This window comes from Mytilus trossulus, chromosome 6 (genome assembly GCF_036588685.1).
Source record: "Mytilus trossulus isolate FHL-02 chromosome 6, PNRI_Mtr1.1.1.hap1, whole genome shotgun sequence".
NCBI lineage: Eukaryota > Metazoa > Mollusca > Bivalvia > Mytilida > Mytilidae > Mytilus > Mytilus trossulus.
In genome coordinates this window covers 42,163,048-42,177,967 of record NC_086378.1, presented here as the reverse complement: position 1 = coordinate 42,177,967, position 14,920 = coordinate 42,163,048, and the positions used below count along the sequence as shown (strand labels likewise).

Below are 14,920 nucleotides of genomic sequence, written 5' to 3'. Positions count from 1 at the left end.
TAGTCCAAATCATAGGACAGCAGTGTATACATATAGTTTTCCCTTCTAGATTTAATTTTTCTGGTTTCTGTGCTGTTAGGGTGCATTTACATTGGTATATCTACACTAAATTTCCTTTTTTCATATATGCTACTACCTTTACAAGATGGTTTAACATTTCAAGAAAACAAAGCGCTAGTTTTGTCAATATGATACTTATAATATTGGGGATGTATAGCATTACTACCTTGAATGTCATTTTTTCACTGCTAATAGAAAATAAAATTGAGAATGGAAATGGGGAATGTGTTAAAGAGACAACAAACCGACCAACAGCAGAAGGTCACCAACAGGTCTTCAATGCAGCGAGAAATTCCCGCACCCGGAGGCGTCCTTCAGCTGGCCCCTAAACAAATATTTGTACTAGTTCAGTGATAATGAACGCCACACTAAACTCCAAATTGTACACAAGAAACTAAAATTAAAAATAATACAAGACTAATAAAGGCTAGAGGCACCTGGGACTTGGGACAGGCGCAAAAATGCGGTGGGGTAAAACATGTGTATGAGATCTCAACCCTCCCCCTATAACCTCTAGCCAATGTAGAAAAGTAAACACATAACAATACGCTCATTAAAATTCAGTTCAAGAGAAGTCTGAGTCTGATGTCAAAAGAAAATAAACAAAATGACAATAATACATAAATAACAACAGACTACTAGCAGTTAACTGACATGCCAGCTCCAGACTTCAATTAAACTGATTGAAAGATTATGTCTTCATCATATGAATATCAGGCACAAACCTTCCCGTTAGGGGTTTAGTATCATACCATCATAACATATATGAGAAGAACATATATTGTACTTAAAGCGAGGAAATCACTATGTGATCCGTGTAAACTTATCAAAACCTTTAAACAAACTTATAAGTAAGGGTTATCGTACCAATATTGTAATTAAGATCTCTGAATATAGTTTACATTGGCACTAAAATCGATTTTGTCATTAGCAAATTAAAACATAACTTAATTGTATCTTCTTTTGAGGCGGGATGTATAGAGACACAGACACGGTAATTTTTATCTCTATAGAAGTCGCTCCTCACTATCCTATTACCTGTCGATACATTTATTTTTGGCATTGCACAAGTCATGTCTTCTCTGACTGTTCATGATGTTAAAATACTAAATCTCTGGGATGTGTTTTAGTTGATTTTAGTCTCTGATGCATGATTTTTTATTATTAATTGTTTTTGGCTTTTAACTAGCTGTCAGTAACTGCGAGTACTCTCAAATCGTATTTTCTTGTTAATTCGACCTGTTGATACTGTTTATAATGCTTTTTTGTTATTTTATATTTATTTGGATCTTGTCTATATACCACCTTTGATTAGTTGGAATATCTTCTAATTTTCACTTCTTCTTACTACATTTGTATAAACTTCAAGATTTACCCGTATTATTAAAACCGTTTTTTTTTCAAAAGTGATTATTTTCTAAGGGTTAAATATTTCGCAGTGGTGTCTTGCCATGGCTTGTTTGAACTTGTTTGTTTGCTTTTTGGACTTGAATGTTTGTCCCTAATATTTTATTAACTGTGCATTTGCATTCAGATATCGCAGATCAAATTTATTCGTTCAAAGTGTATTAATTTACGTTTTTTGATTGAGTTAACCTGCCAATTGATATTTTATCGTGTGTTTTTCTATGTTGTGATGTTATGCTATTGTTTCAGAAAAAGGGAGAAGGTTTGGTACCATTAAAACGTTTAATCCTGCTGCAAATGTTTGCACCTGTCCTAAGTCAGGAATCTGATGTACAGTAGTTGTCGTTTGTTTATGTTATTTATATGTGTTTCTCGTTTCTCGTTTTTTTATATAGATTAGACCGTTGGTTTTCCCGTTTGAATGGTTATACCATGGAAGTATTATATTGACAGGAACTACAACGATTAATAAGCATTTATTTATAACCCGGGTAGCCCTGTAGAAAAGATATGGAAACTGTCTAATTAGTACGCTGTCGTTAATTTCTTTTGTGACTATCTGTGATGCCGCGGTCATAAATTGACCAGAGATACTTCTTATCAATCACGTGGTTTTAATCGAGACAGCTTAACAATACTACCTGTCGGAAAACACCTTTACTTATTTCAATCGAGTCGGTAGACCTTTATTCGTGAACAACTTATTTAAACAAATCAACTGATGCATAAAAAATGAAAATCGGCCCAGAATTAATTATTCTACAACGATTTGAAATAGTGAGTGACATTATTTTATTAGTTTGTGGGTGAAGTTTAATCGCGATTAAGGTGTGTTCCGGTTACCGCCGGTTAACAATAAATATATTTCATAAATATTAAAACTGTGAAGTTTAGAGTAATATATATGGTTAAGTTACTGGATAATCCTGGAAAGTAGAAATTTCCAGTTTACAATACGAAAATTAATCGTGCTAAGTACCAATCAACAAAATACAGCAGAAGAAAACAGAGATCTAACTACCTTATATAGCTATTTATATAATACATTTCTGTCCCCTAAAATATGTTATCACTATCCGACCAAATGCAATCGTCTAAATGATACTGGTAAATATAATTGAACAGTCGCACAAGAATTTGTATAATGTCACTATACAAATCCTTGAGTCGCAGTACTAAAAAAAATTTCAACACATCGGGGTTCAGCTGAACATTCGTATATACCAACCAATGATCTTACCCTGGATTTAGAGCGAAGCTTAATAATTCCTACGTTTATCTAAAATCTCTCTGATCTTTTGATTTCATCAGAACGATCATTTACAATCGTCTTAAATATGCAGGAAATGTGTGCCACTCAGTGGAGTAAACAGTAGTTATTATATAATCACAACTTGCGATATATATTACATATAGTTCAATTTCTACCGAAAAATAAATCAATAAAAATGGGGCATTTATTCAATAAATTTGGTACAAATTTCCATCGTAAATGTGTTTTTCTATAGAATTAATGATGACTCGCATTAATCCATCAATCACTCAATCGGCACACATATGCAGATGTAAGGTAACGGAATTAGCCGAGTTTTGCCGATTGCTGTTTCCTAGGAATTGACCACAACTTTCGATTTCTTCGTTTATTTCCGTAATCCCGATAGCAACTGAGAATGACAATATTTTAGGGCACCACACGCTGGTATGTAAATAATGTGCCATGTTTCAAGCTAATTAACATGTCATAAAATTGCTCGCGGCATTGCAGATGAAACGTTTGAAGTCGGGTCGTAGTAGTTCCTGTCAATATAATACTTCCATGGTTATACACTAGTAATTTTGGGGCCCTTTATAGCTTGTTGTTCGGTGTGAGCCAAGGCTCCGTGTATAAGGCCGTAATTGACCTATAATGGTTTACTTTTTTAAATTGTTATTTGGATGGAGAGTTGTCTCATTGACTCTCACACCACATCTTCCTATATTTAATAACCCGTGTCATGCCAACAACTGGTTTTTAAATAAATGTGTTTAGTTCCGATGCAAAGACCCTATAAGTGAATCAATTTAACGCCAAAATATGCAATCTTTAATGACCTTCCAGGAAGCAATTCGCCGATATATTTTCCTTATGCAAAGTGACCTCAGCGTGACCCACTCCTAAAAATCCTGTGATCACAATACCCATGGATCTGTCCTTAAAATAAACTATTATCTGATTGTACATGTTAAACACATGCTCAATATCCAAGTTTAATTGTTGATTGTTTACTATAAGGTGTCAATCGGTAAACTTCGGCTTCTAAACACGACATATAAGTAGCTGCCATATTTTCACTTCATAACAGACAGAGAGAAAAAAAACATGACGATTAAACGATATGGTTGCGTAAAAAAATGATAAAATCGTGCACAGAAGACTAAATTTATGTTATATACATGCATTGGTTCAAGAATTGGATAAACATTATTTTTCACTGGTCACTCGTTTCTTATGACTTTAACAATACATTTATTCTGGATCAATTAGCTATATAATCATTTTAGTATGGTAAAAACTTGACCTTTGCAAGATTTTCCAAATCTTCTTACTAGAGAATGATTTTGTGTCTAACGAATTAAACCTTTCTTTTTTTCAATAACATTGGATATATCTCTATGTTCATGTACAAGTAATAATAGTATTATCTTGATTTTTCAGAAGGTCACATATTTCTTTATATGCATGCATTGATTTAACAAAGTTTTTTGTTAAGTGTATGGTGAATGTGCATGGCTGTTTCACAATAAAGTTGTTTACAATGTATGGATGATAGATCGATAAAACAGATAGGTCATATGTCCAATTTGATGTTGAAAGCTTGCAATGACTTTCATGCCAAATAAGGTATTCATCGTTTACTATAAAAATTCTGTATTTACTATAGTCTCAATAATGTAATGAAATAAGGTAATTCTCTTTTATTTTTTACTTTTAGTAACTAATATATTATTTCCCCCTTTCAAAATTCAATTATAAATTAAGGTCAGATAAAAACGCTATTAAATTACAATTGAGAATTTCAGAATATTTAGTAATATACCTTAACATTATTGTGGAACCCTGAAGAAAATCCAGCAACATATTCTTTAATGCACGGTGTCAGGTAAGCATCAGCACAAGCTGAAAAATACACATCATGGTCAGGTAAAAAATAGAAGAAGTTCAATATGAAATATAAGTCTTATTCAAATGAAGTTTGAGACAAACAATAATTGTGTTGACTTTTTAACAATAGTTCTTTTCTAGAGATATGAATCGCTTTGCTTTTGCTGCAAATTGAAAAAAAATACATCAGATCAAATGTCAATGTTTATTTTATATGTTGTTTTTACCAATACAGAATTTACAAATGGACATTTTCTTTAGTTTCATTTTGTTTAGTTTCTTTTGTTACCTATTCTGCCATCAGACTCTGACTTCTTTTAAACTGAGTTTTACTGTGTGTATTGTTGTGTGTTTGCTTTTTCTACATTGGCTAGAGGTATAGAGGGAGGGTTGAGGTCTAAAAAAATATGTTTAATCCAGCTGCATTTTTGCGCCTGTCCAAAGTCAGGAGCCTCTGACCTTTGTTAGTCTTGTATGCTTTTTAATTTTAGTTTCTGATGTATGATTAATTTGGATTTTAGTATGACGTCTATTATCACTGAACTAGTATACATATTTGTTTGGGGGTCAGCTGAATGACTCTACGGGTGCGGGAGATACTTGCTGCATTGAAGACCCATTGGTGGCCTCCAGCTGTTGTCTGCTCTATGGTCGGGTTGTTGTCTCTTTGACACATTCCCCATTTCCAGTCTCAATTTAATTTTCTGACACTGTTTTAAATCTTTTATTTTCTTATACTTATTTGCCAAAATTAGTCAAAAATCATTAGGATTTTTATATAACTACTAATGGTTTAAAATGAACAATTAACAAGATTATTGTAACACAATATAAAAGCTTTCATTGACATAGGCAATGCTTTATGAAAAATGAGTTTTCATACCATTCAAAGTAACTGGTACACAAAGAGTTATAACCATATTCTATAATGGGTTGGGCCAATAAAATATCATATGACAAACAGTCTTTCGGAAGAAAAATGGCATATAGTTTGAATTGATATAAACAAATATATACTTTCTTTCCAAGACAGACAAGTACAGAGACAGGGCAATAGATTATTTCTTAAATCTATGTGGAAACAAATTCTCCATGAGTTCTTTGTGTACCTGTATATCCCCTGGGAACAACTCTGACCATAGGCATCACATCAGATGACGTTGACACATGTGTAAATCCCATCTCCATGGCAACCTGACCTACTTGGCTTTCATGATCTGAGAACCTACAAAACATAAAGAATAGAGAATAATGAGGTGTTAAAATATAAAGCATTGAAAATTATTGGCAAAATATATATAGAAGAGAAAAATTACCTAGTTTTCTAGTTTTTGGGTTTGAGCTTTTCTGATCATATGATGAAGGTCTTTCATAATTTCTTTTGTTCTGATCAATTTCTCAAAATTTTTGTAGCAGTAAGACCTAGCATCAGTATATTCTATAAACACCAAAAACTGTTGAAACATGCTGATATGCTGATTGTCTAGAAAACATAAAGAGTGTTTGCATATAAAAAGATATCTCACATATATGAGTGAAGTAAAACAACTGCAAGACTCTTTATTCCTTTCTGAAGAAGTTTTTTTAGGTCTTCTTTCAACTTGGTAATGTTAACTTGTTTCCATATTTCTAACTGAAATAAAAAGTTTGTATATATTGTTATGCTATTTTTCATGTTTCATTGTTTTTCTTTTTTAGTTTCAAGGGAATTTTATTTTGCTGATGTACTCAAATCCATTTACAAATATCTCCTTTAAAACTAATATTGCAATCAGTACCATAAAAAATTGTTGATATACCAGTAGATAATAATATGGGGTTATTGCATGCATATTGGGGTATATTGTCTCGAGTAGAATTTTATATTGCACGAGCTTGTGAGTGCAATATATGTTCTACAAGGGACAATATTCCCCAATATTCATGTAATGACCATTTTATTGTATAGCAATATAATATTTGAAAGTAAAAATTAGTTTAAACTAAGATTTTGTCGTTGATGACGTCATTAATTCTGACGATTTATTACACTAGTGCAATATTGGAATTTATTGCACGCTAACTTTTGGTTACTTTCTGTTGGAAATATTATATTGCTATGTAATAAGTATAGATTATAACATGCCCTTTTCCATATTGGCCATGGTATCATCCAGAGACTCGAGGCTTTAGTCGAGGGCCGATATGGGTCGAGGGATGATACCCGGGCCAATATGGAAAAGACATGTTAAAACTTTTACAAAATTGAACACGAAAAGGTTGCAATCCCTAAAAATAATAAATTAATTCCTCAAAAAAGACAAACAAGACATTCTAATTCGAACAGCTTCCAAATTCCATCCTGCAAAACACAGTACAGAAAAGAATCATATTTTCCAAGAACTATTACCGACTGGAACAAACTACCAGATAACATTGTAAATTGCACTTCAGTAGACTCTTTCAAATCTTCAATCTCAAAGCATCAATATTAATTACAACATCTTACTTTATTATACAAAACATTTTATATTTTTAATTTTTCATATTTTTTAAAAACTTGTACATTTTTTCAATCTATGTCTTGTTGTAAGTTTCCTCCTGTGACATAATCTTCAATTTGTTGAAGGCGGTCACTATATGGTAGAAGTAGAAGTAATCTTTTTATCACATATCTAAATAAGTTCTGCAGAAAAGAGTAAAAAGGTCAATTATAACAATTTAATGAAATATAAAAGATAAAATCTTAAACAGTTTATCACAAATGTGTCGTTAAGTATGCAATGACGTCCCGTCATTTGGAATCAGGGCACAATAACTAATAACCTCTTTTTTGCCCTGGGCAATTTTGAGGTTATTACATATGCAAAACCCGACGTATTCGTAACAAATATGTGATAATAACATTTATTATATAAAAATGTTGTTTATATTATGTAAAAATGTTGTTAATATTATATAAGAATGTCTTTCATTGGATATATTGTTTGAAGTCTCTGGAATATACTAAGTTGTGAACCTTTTCTCCAGTAGAACCTGTAACTGTAGGACATTGTTTCTTTATCTCACATATATCTTGATGAAATACAACTCTCTCTTCTATCTCTATCACATCTTCATACAACTGATCTGGGCTGGATATTTCCTAAAATATAAATACATTGTATTCAGACAAATAGATGCACAATTTAGGCTTCAAAAATGGAAACAGTTACTGGTATATGGAAAATGACATAAATAAAATCAAGAGGACAGTAAAAGATAAGGGAAACTCAAAACAAAGAACACATCTATATGTTCATAATAACATGGACAATAAAGTACTTAATCCAAGGCAAAACGTCTCTGAATGACATGAGATGCCCAAGATGGAATATATCTTCTTAGTTTGCAAGCACCATATATTACATTGTCGTTTTGGAAAATACAATAGAAAAAATTAACAAGAATGTTGTATTGTAAAAATAAACCTTTTCAGTTAATTTTTATATAAAATAAAGTTGGAGAACAGAAACCAACTTTGAAATGTACATATGGACGGACGTACAAGGGTACAACTTAATGCCCCCTCTGCTACAGCAGGGCATAAAAATGTTTTTAGAAATAGTTATGCAAAAACCTCCTGAAGAAGATAAAATTATTAAGCAAAACTTTTGCCCCATTACCTATTGATCCTATACTACCCAGAGGATACTAAATGTACATCACAAATATCCAAGGAACCTATATTTACCAAATCAAATATCTTTGGTCTAGCTTGGTTCCCTATGTGAAGCAGGTCCTTGTAACCTTTTGTGATAGCCAGTGCCATTCTTTCACCTTTTCTTTCAAGTAATGCATTGGTAGCAACTGTTGTTCCCATTCTGATCCACTCAATTACTGAAGAATCAATAAGTTCACCAGGTGGTAACTTTGTTTTAGATTCCTACAAAACAAAGTTTCATACAACACTAACAACTCAGTGACAAGTAACATATACATGTACAATAAAGTTGAGTTTTTTTCTATAATAAGATAATTTTTTTTAAATAAAGAATATATCGATCTACCAACCAATATTGATTTTAAACTAGAGCTCCTTCAGAACCTGTGTCGCCCACCATTATCATGTTTTTGTTAGATGTTTTTCTGCTTTCTATTGATCTGATAAAGTGTTTTTCAACTTATTTTTATACTTTGTTCTTATGTTGTACTGTCAATGTATATGTGTTCCCTCTTCAAGAAGTCACACTGGAAACTTATTATAAACAATATCATAATATCATCTCCTATTGGAACAAATATTCTATACCATTTTTTCCGCTAGGAACATATACTGTAATATTTGTTCCAGTGGAAATAATATTCCAGAATGTTTTTCCATTTTGAACTTATATTATGAAGGAACTTCTATTTGGTGACAAAACCACTGTCCAAGTTTAGGGGGAGGGTTTGGCACCAACAAACTAGTTTAACCCTACAACAATGACATTCTGTATACACCTATCAAAATCAGGGGCATGTAATTCAGTGGTTGCTGTTTGTTGCTGTACAAATGTATACAGTGATATGCAGTGAAGTTTAGCGTTTGATAGTTCATTGATTACATTCTGGCGTATCATAAACAAACAACTTGTAACGTCTCATTTCATTGGCCGAAAGATTCAAATACAACAGCAATGTAGTCAGTGTGCACATGAATTGACACAGGTGACCGACAATGGAATTTACTATGTTACTACGAACGTAAAAACAATGATTTGTATAGTTTACAAACCTTTGGTCAAAAGAATTAAATAAATGTTTTGTTAACTTCAAATAGTGGGGTCGAAATATTATACTGATATTTTGTATTAAGTCATATTCTAAGTTCTTTATGCATGCAGCAACTCAATTATCTTGTACCCGGCATGATGAGAAATATAAGGATAAAATAAAATGCATGTGCCGCTTTTATAAGGAGAATATATGAACCACTTTTAATTTCTTTCATACTGACGATAGGTTATAATCCTAACAATGTCTTAGTCACTTATAATAAGTATCTCATAATACTGATCCATTACAATAAATAATGATGGGTTGCACTGACATTCCTCTTTTATTATTTTCATGCTATAAAACATACACTCAGTAGCTATAAGCGTACCATAAACGGAGGAAATTGTCCCCCAAAGATAGAAACAAAATAACTTTAATGGTATCATTTGTGCACCTGAATGAATTCAGTGAAGGCAGGTTGTTGTAATAAATTGAAATGTTACATCGGCGAAGATTATTTCTTTTGCATGTGTGGAACTAAATAATAAATTAATACTTGTGAGAAATGTCGTAGTTTATAAGGAACAATTCGCGTTGAATTGTTTTACATTGTCATTTCGGGGCCTTTTATAGCTGACTATGCGGTATTGGCTTTGCTCATTATTGAAAGCCGTACGGTGACCTATAGTTGTTAATTTCTGTGTGGTTTTGGTCTCAGGTGGAGAGTTGTCTCATTGGCAATTATACCACATCTTCTTTTTTAAATATAAATGTACTGTTTTCGACTGATTTAAAATGGATGAACATTTATCTTTTAATTTTATACTGTAAGAATAGAGCTGCATAACATTGTTGGACTATCCGCTAAAGTATATGTAGTATGTATTTGTATTTAAAATGAAATACAAAACAAAACATGTATGATAAACTGATAAACAAAATATCAAGAAATTAAGGATGACTAAATGCATGTACAAGAAGAAACTCACCTTTTTATCAATACATTTAAATGATTTAATGAATAAACACTTTTTTTAAAACTGTTTGTTTCTATTTACATAGATATAGGAAGATGTGGTGTGAGTGCCAATGAGACAACTCCTCATCCAAAAAAAATTTATAAAAGTAAACCATTATAGGTCAATGTACGGTCTTCAACACGGAGCCTTGGCTCACACTGAACAACAAGCTATAAAGGGTCCCAAAATTACTAGTGTAAAACCATCCAAACGGGAAAACCATCGGTCTTTAAATATTTACAATATCTAATTTACGTTCGTTTTCCAACCGAGAATAGCAAAACCTCATGAAGTATAGTTGGAGTTTATAAACTACATTTAATCATCCCCTGTGCCATGATTGGCCATCTTTGTTTTTTCTTAACAAAGCATGGTTGGTTACATGTTATGAATTTACTTACAATTTCGGGATTTTTTCTTCTTCAAGTAAACGGAATCAGAAAAAAAATCACTATCCTAACTTGGCAAAGAATATGAAAAGTGTTTGTAGTAAAGTACAGTTTCATTTTTCAAGTACAACGTTAATTCTAAGTCCATCGAGTAAAAGAAAAGGCAGGATAAGCAACTTGGGGGGAGTCAATGAAAAAAATATGTGAATTGAGTTTTTTTTATCCTACATTGAACTTTTGATGTCATCCCTTGATCTAGAGGAGACATTTAAATTGAATATTTAGATGTGAAAACTGTTAAGATTTTAAAGTTTAAACTTTACTAGCAATTGCAGAAAATTATAAAACCAATGAATTTCACATGAACATTTATAAAAGCTAGAATTGTGATTGGAATCATGTATGAGAATACGACGATGGAAGCTTTAAACGACCTTGACCAGCTACGTGAATATCAATCAGTCCATTCAACGTTATAGTACGTGTGTTCTATTTTCCAAGGTGTGAGGTCGAAGGTTTGAATTGACCAATGAAAACAATCGTTCCTTAGGAAGTTAATTTAATAAAGTTTGTTTGACTGATTACGTTGCACTACCTTTCGCTAAGCTTTGTCGCATATGAGTGTATCATATTTTTTTTGGTTCATTGCTTTGTACAAATATCAAGCTGTTAAACCTATACTTGTTAAAGAAACTATTCCATTTGGTCTCTGGTGGAGAGTTGTCTCATAGGCAATTATACCACATCTTCTTATTTTCATATTATTAAGCTCATCATTGTTAAGATGAAATACAGCAAAAGTTGATTTATCAAGCATTCAATATTTAATTGGACTGCTTATTTTCTTTTATTGCTCTACACCTTTTGATGTTTTGTATTGACATTGGTGCACTCAATACAAAACAGCTTAGTCAATCTGGGTCATTCTTAATCTACATAATGACATATTTTACTTTGTGAAAATTAAACTGCTGTCCTCTATGGATAAATGCAGCATTAACTTGCAATTCCTTACAATACATTTAATTCATTTTAATCTGTATAATTACCTCTTTTTCATACTGAGGTTCTTATAAAAATACATACCTGTTCAATAATTCTTCTGATACCCTCTCTGGGTGCATCTGGGTAGTTTTTTGGGTCTACTGATAAAAGTTTTGTAACTCGAACCTTCCCACTAGGACATTTGGCCCAGATGTCTGTAAAGGTTCCTCCTCTATCAATGGCAAAGGTAAACTTTTCAATAGAAACAGACATTGCTTTTTTCTGAAAAAAAAATATGGAAATTAAATCTAAAACAAAGTTCTTATAAAACAAGATAGTCAAATGACTGAAGACCTGCTTCTATTAAAAAAAGTTTTGAGCATTTCTTGTAAAGTTCAATATCATAAAATACTTAATGGCAGGAGTATTATATCTCTATTAACAAAACTTGATAGGCATTGATTTTAGAACTTGTACCAGACATTGCTGATATAATCCTTTGATAACTATTCAAATCAAGCAAGAATTGTACACACAAAGCACTTGCAATACAATGTTCCATATTATTGATATTTCCAAGGGGCATAATTCTTTTGAAAATGATCAATTATGTTGATTGGCACTGATTTATTTTGTCAAAGACATTGATGATTCAAACCTATGCTAAAAGTTTCATACCAATTTGGCTAAATCTGAACAAGTGAAAGTGCTTACAATACAATTTTCCATATACAACATATAATTAATATTTCAAAGGGACATAACTCATTTAAGAACTACTCATTGCTGACATACTCAAATTATGTTAAATAAATCAAATTAATTCTGAGATTGAAAATATGTGTTTTAAAATCTCATGTATGGTAATATTACTTTGGAATCAATTGATATTAAAATCCCAGTTCACCTGTCCCCATATGCTACAAACAACTTTTCAAGAAAACTGTAAAATTTTTAAAATTAAAGAAAGAACAAAATATTTATGCATATATATAATATACAAACCAGATGCTCTGCAGGGCTGAGCTTTATCCGACCGCAGAGGTCAAACCCAGAACAGTTTGGGCAAGTACATATATGGACACAACATTCAAGCTTGATACAGCTCTGAATTTGGATTGTGATTCAATAGTTGACACAGAAAAGGTTTCTGACACAGAATGAATACACTATGCTGTTGAATATAAATCCCCTAAAAAAAAAATATTTGAAGAAAAAAATCTTTTTAATTTCTGAAATCTGAAATGAGAAAAATTTTACCAAAACCCATCCACATTTTATTCACCTCTCCCAATCCCTTATTCCAAAAATGATCTCAATTCAAATTTCTAATTAAGTTGGCAACAATAACTACTCATTTTTAATTACATCATAAAGTATTAAAATATATAATAACTTACAGTCATGGTTAAAATTAATATTAATTAACAGTAGCTTCTAAAAATAAATTTACAGCTACACATCTCAAAGACAATTATCACTTCCTTTATCATAATTTTCAAGCAGTGTAAGGGAGGTAATCAAGTAATCATACATATATATATAACACAGTATTCTCTAAATTTTAATTGGAATTGGATTACCTCCCTTACACTGCTTTTAAATTGTCTAAATTGTCCTTTAACCAGAAAAACCTTTGTTCCCCACCCCCTTTTTTTCCCCTAATTGCTAAATGATTCAATCCATTACCCCCTATAACCATCCCTTTGAAGTATGGAAATTTGTGGTATAATTTCAGAGAGATTTGTACACTTAAACACAAGTTAATGACTGAAAACTACAAAAATGCTTATTTGGGCCCCTTTTTTGGCCCCTCACTTATAGAAACCCCCCTTGGAGTAAGAACCCTAAAACTCAATTCCAGCCTTTCCTTTGTAGTAAGAAATCTTGTAGTATAATTTCAGAGAGATCCATACACATAAACACAAGTTATGTCTAGAATCTAGAAAATGCTTCTTTTTGGCCCTTTTTTGGCCCCTTATTCCTAAATGTTCAGGGATATTAACCCTAAACTGACAACAAGCCTTCCCTTCATTATATGGAACCTTGTGGTACAATGTCAGAGAGATCCATACAGTTAAACATAAGTTATTGTCCCGAAACTTCAAAAATGCATGTTTTTGGCCCTTAATTCCTAGACTGTTTGCCCCATTACCCTTAAAATAAATCTCAACCTTCTAATTAATGGTATGAACATTGTGGTACAATTTCAGAGTAATTGAAAAACTTACATGTATACACAACTTATTGTCCTGAAACTAGATAAATGTATGTTTTGGGCCCCTATGGGCCCCTAATTCCTAAACCAATGGGACCATAACCCCCAACATCAATCCTAACCTTTCTTTTGAGGTTATAAACATTGTGTTAAAATTTAATGATTCTTTTAACTTATACTAAAGTTATTCTCCAGAAACCATCCGTCTTTTGACTACACTAACGACGATGATGACGACAGGATACCAATATACGACCGCAAAAACTTTTGCGGTCTTATAAAAAGTGGAAATCTAAAGTTTGTAAATGAAGGAAAATCTATAATACTAAAATAACGAGGTCCAATTTGTCAGCCGTCATGGGGTAGAAATGACAAATCAAAGAATTCAACTTTATATATAGCTAATATATGACATTGGTGTAGATTAAAAATTACACCACTCCAGAACCTTTTGTTTTCCACATAATTCATATTGCCAATAATTAACAAGTTCCGATACTTATAGTAAATTCACCTGTTACCTTTTACCTTATCTGTACGTTCCACATCTGACAGGCGCACCACCAAACAGTGTATTTAGGATTTTGGACTTAAAATAAGGCGTATAGGTACAGTTTTCAATTTGTTAGCGGGCATGACGTAAAACAGCGAATCAAAGAATTCAACTTTATTTATAACTTATATAGGACAATGCTGTTGATTGAAAAATACTCCATTCCAGGACCTTTTGTTTTTCTGAAAAATTATTATTACCAATAATTGATAAGTTCAGGTCAACAGGTTCAAACAGAAAGATTTGAAAGCAGAGAAAACCGTGTATCTTATAATCGGCATGACTTTATCAGATGACAATACCAATACTAAAATGGCCCAAAGGCACTGGCTACGGTTACTTGGAAATGTAACAATAATAAAAATATTATTGTTACATTTATTTTATTTTTGGAGCATGTTTATAAAGTCTGACACATCTTTGATGAAA

General features: G+C 32.0%; 1 protein-coding gene across 6 annotated transcripts in view; it reads right to left on the bottom strand.

Annotated features, from left to right (window-relative positions):
• Positions 1-14,920, bottom strand: part of LOC134721361 (5-oxoprolinase-like) — a 113,853-nt gene that overhangs the window by 96,973 nt on the left and 1,960 nt on the right. For 2 of the 6 annotated variants that reach the window (XM_063584313.1, XM_063584309.1), the window contains exons 2-7: positions 11,823-12,002; positions 8,322-8,513; positions 7,608-7,733; positions 6,136-6,242; positions 5,719-5,834; positions 4,545-4,624 (exon numbers count right to left, since the gene is read on the bottom strand). In XM_063584313.1, coding sequence (XP_063440383.1) covers positions 4,545-4,624; positions 5,719-5,834; positions 6,136-6,242; positions 7,608-7,733; positions 8,322-8,513; positions 11,823-11,993 — 792 coding nt within the window. In that variant the 5' untranslated portion in view covers positions 11,994-12,002. Of the gene's footprint in view, positions 1-4,544; positions 4,625-5,718; positions 5,835-6,135; positions 6,243-7,607; positions 7,734-8,321; positions 8,514-11,822; positions 12,003-12,725; positions 12,913-13,120; positions 13,217-14,459; positions 14,674-14,920 lie in introns of those variants that run through there. The other 4 variants (XM_063584311.1, XM_063584312.1, XM_063584310.1 and 1 more) reach the window with 4 other exon arrangements.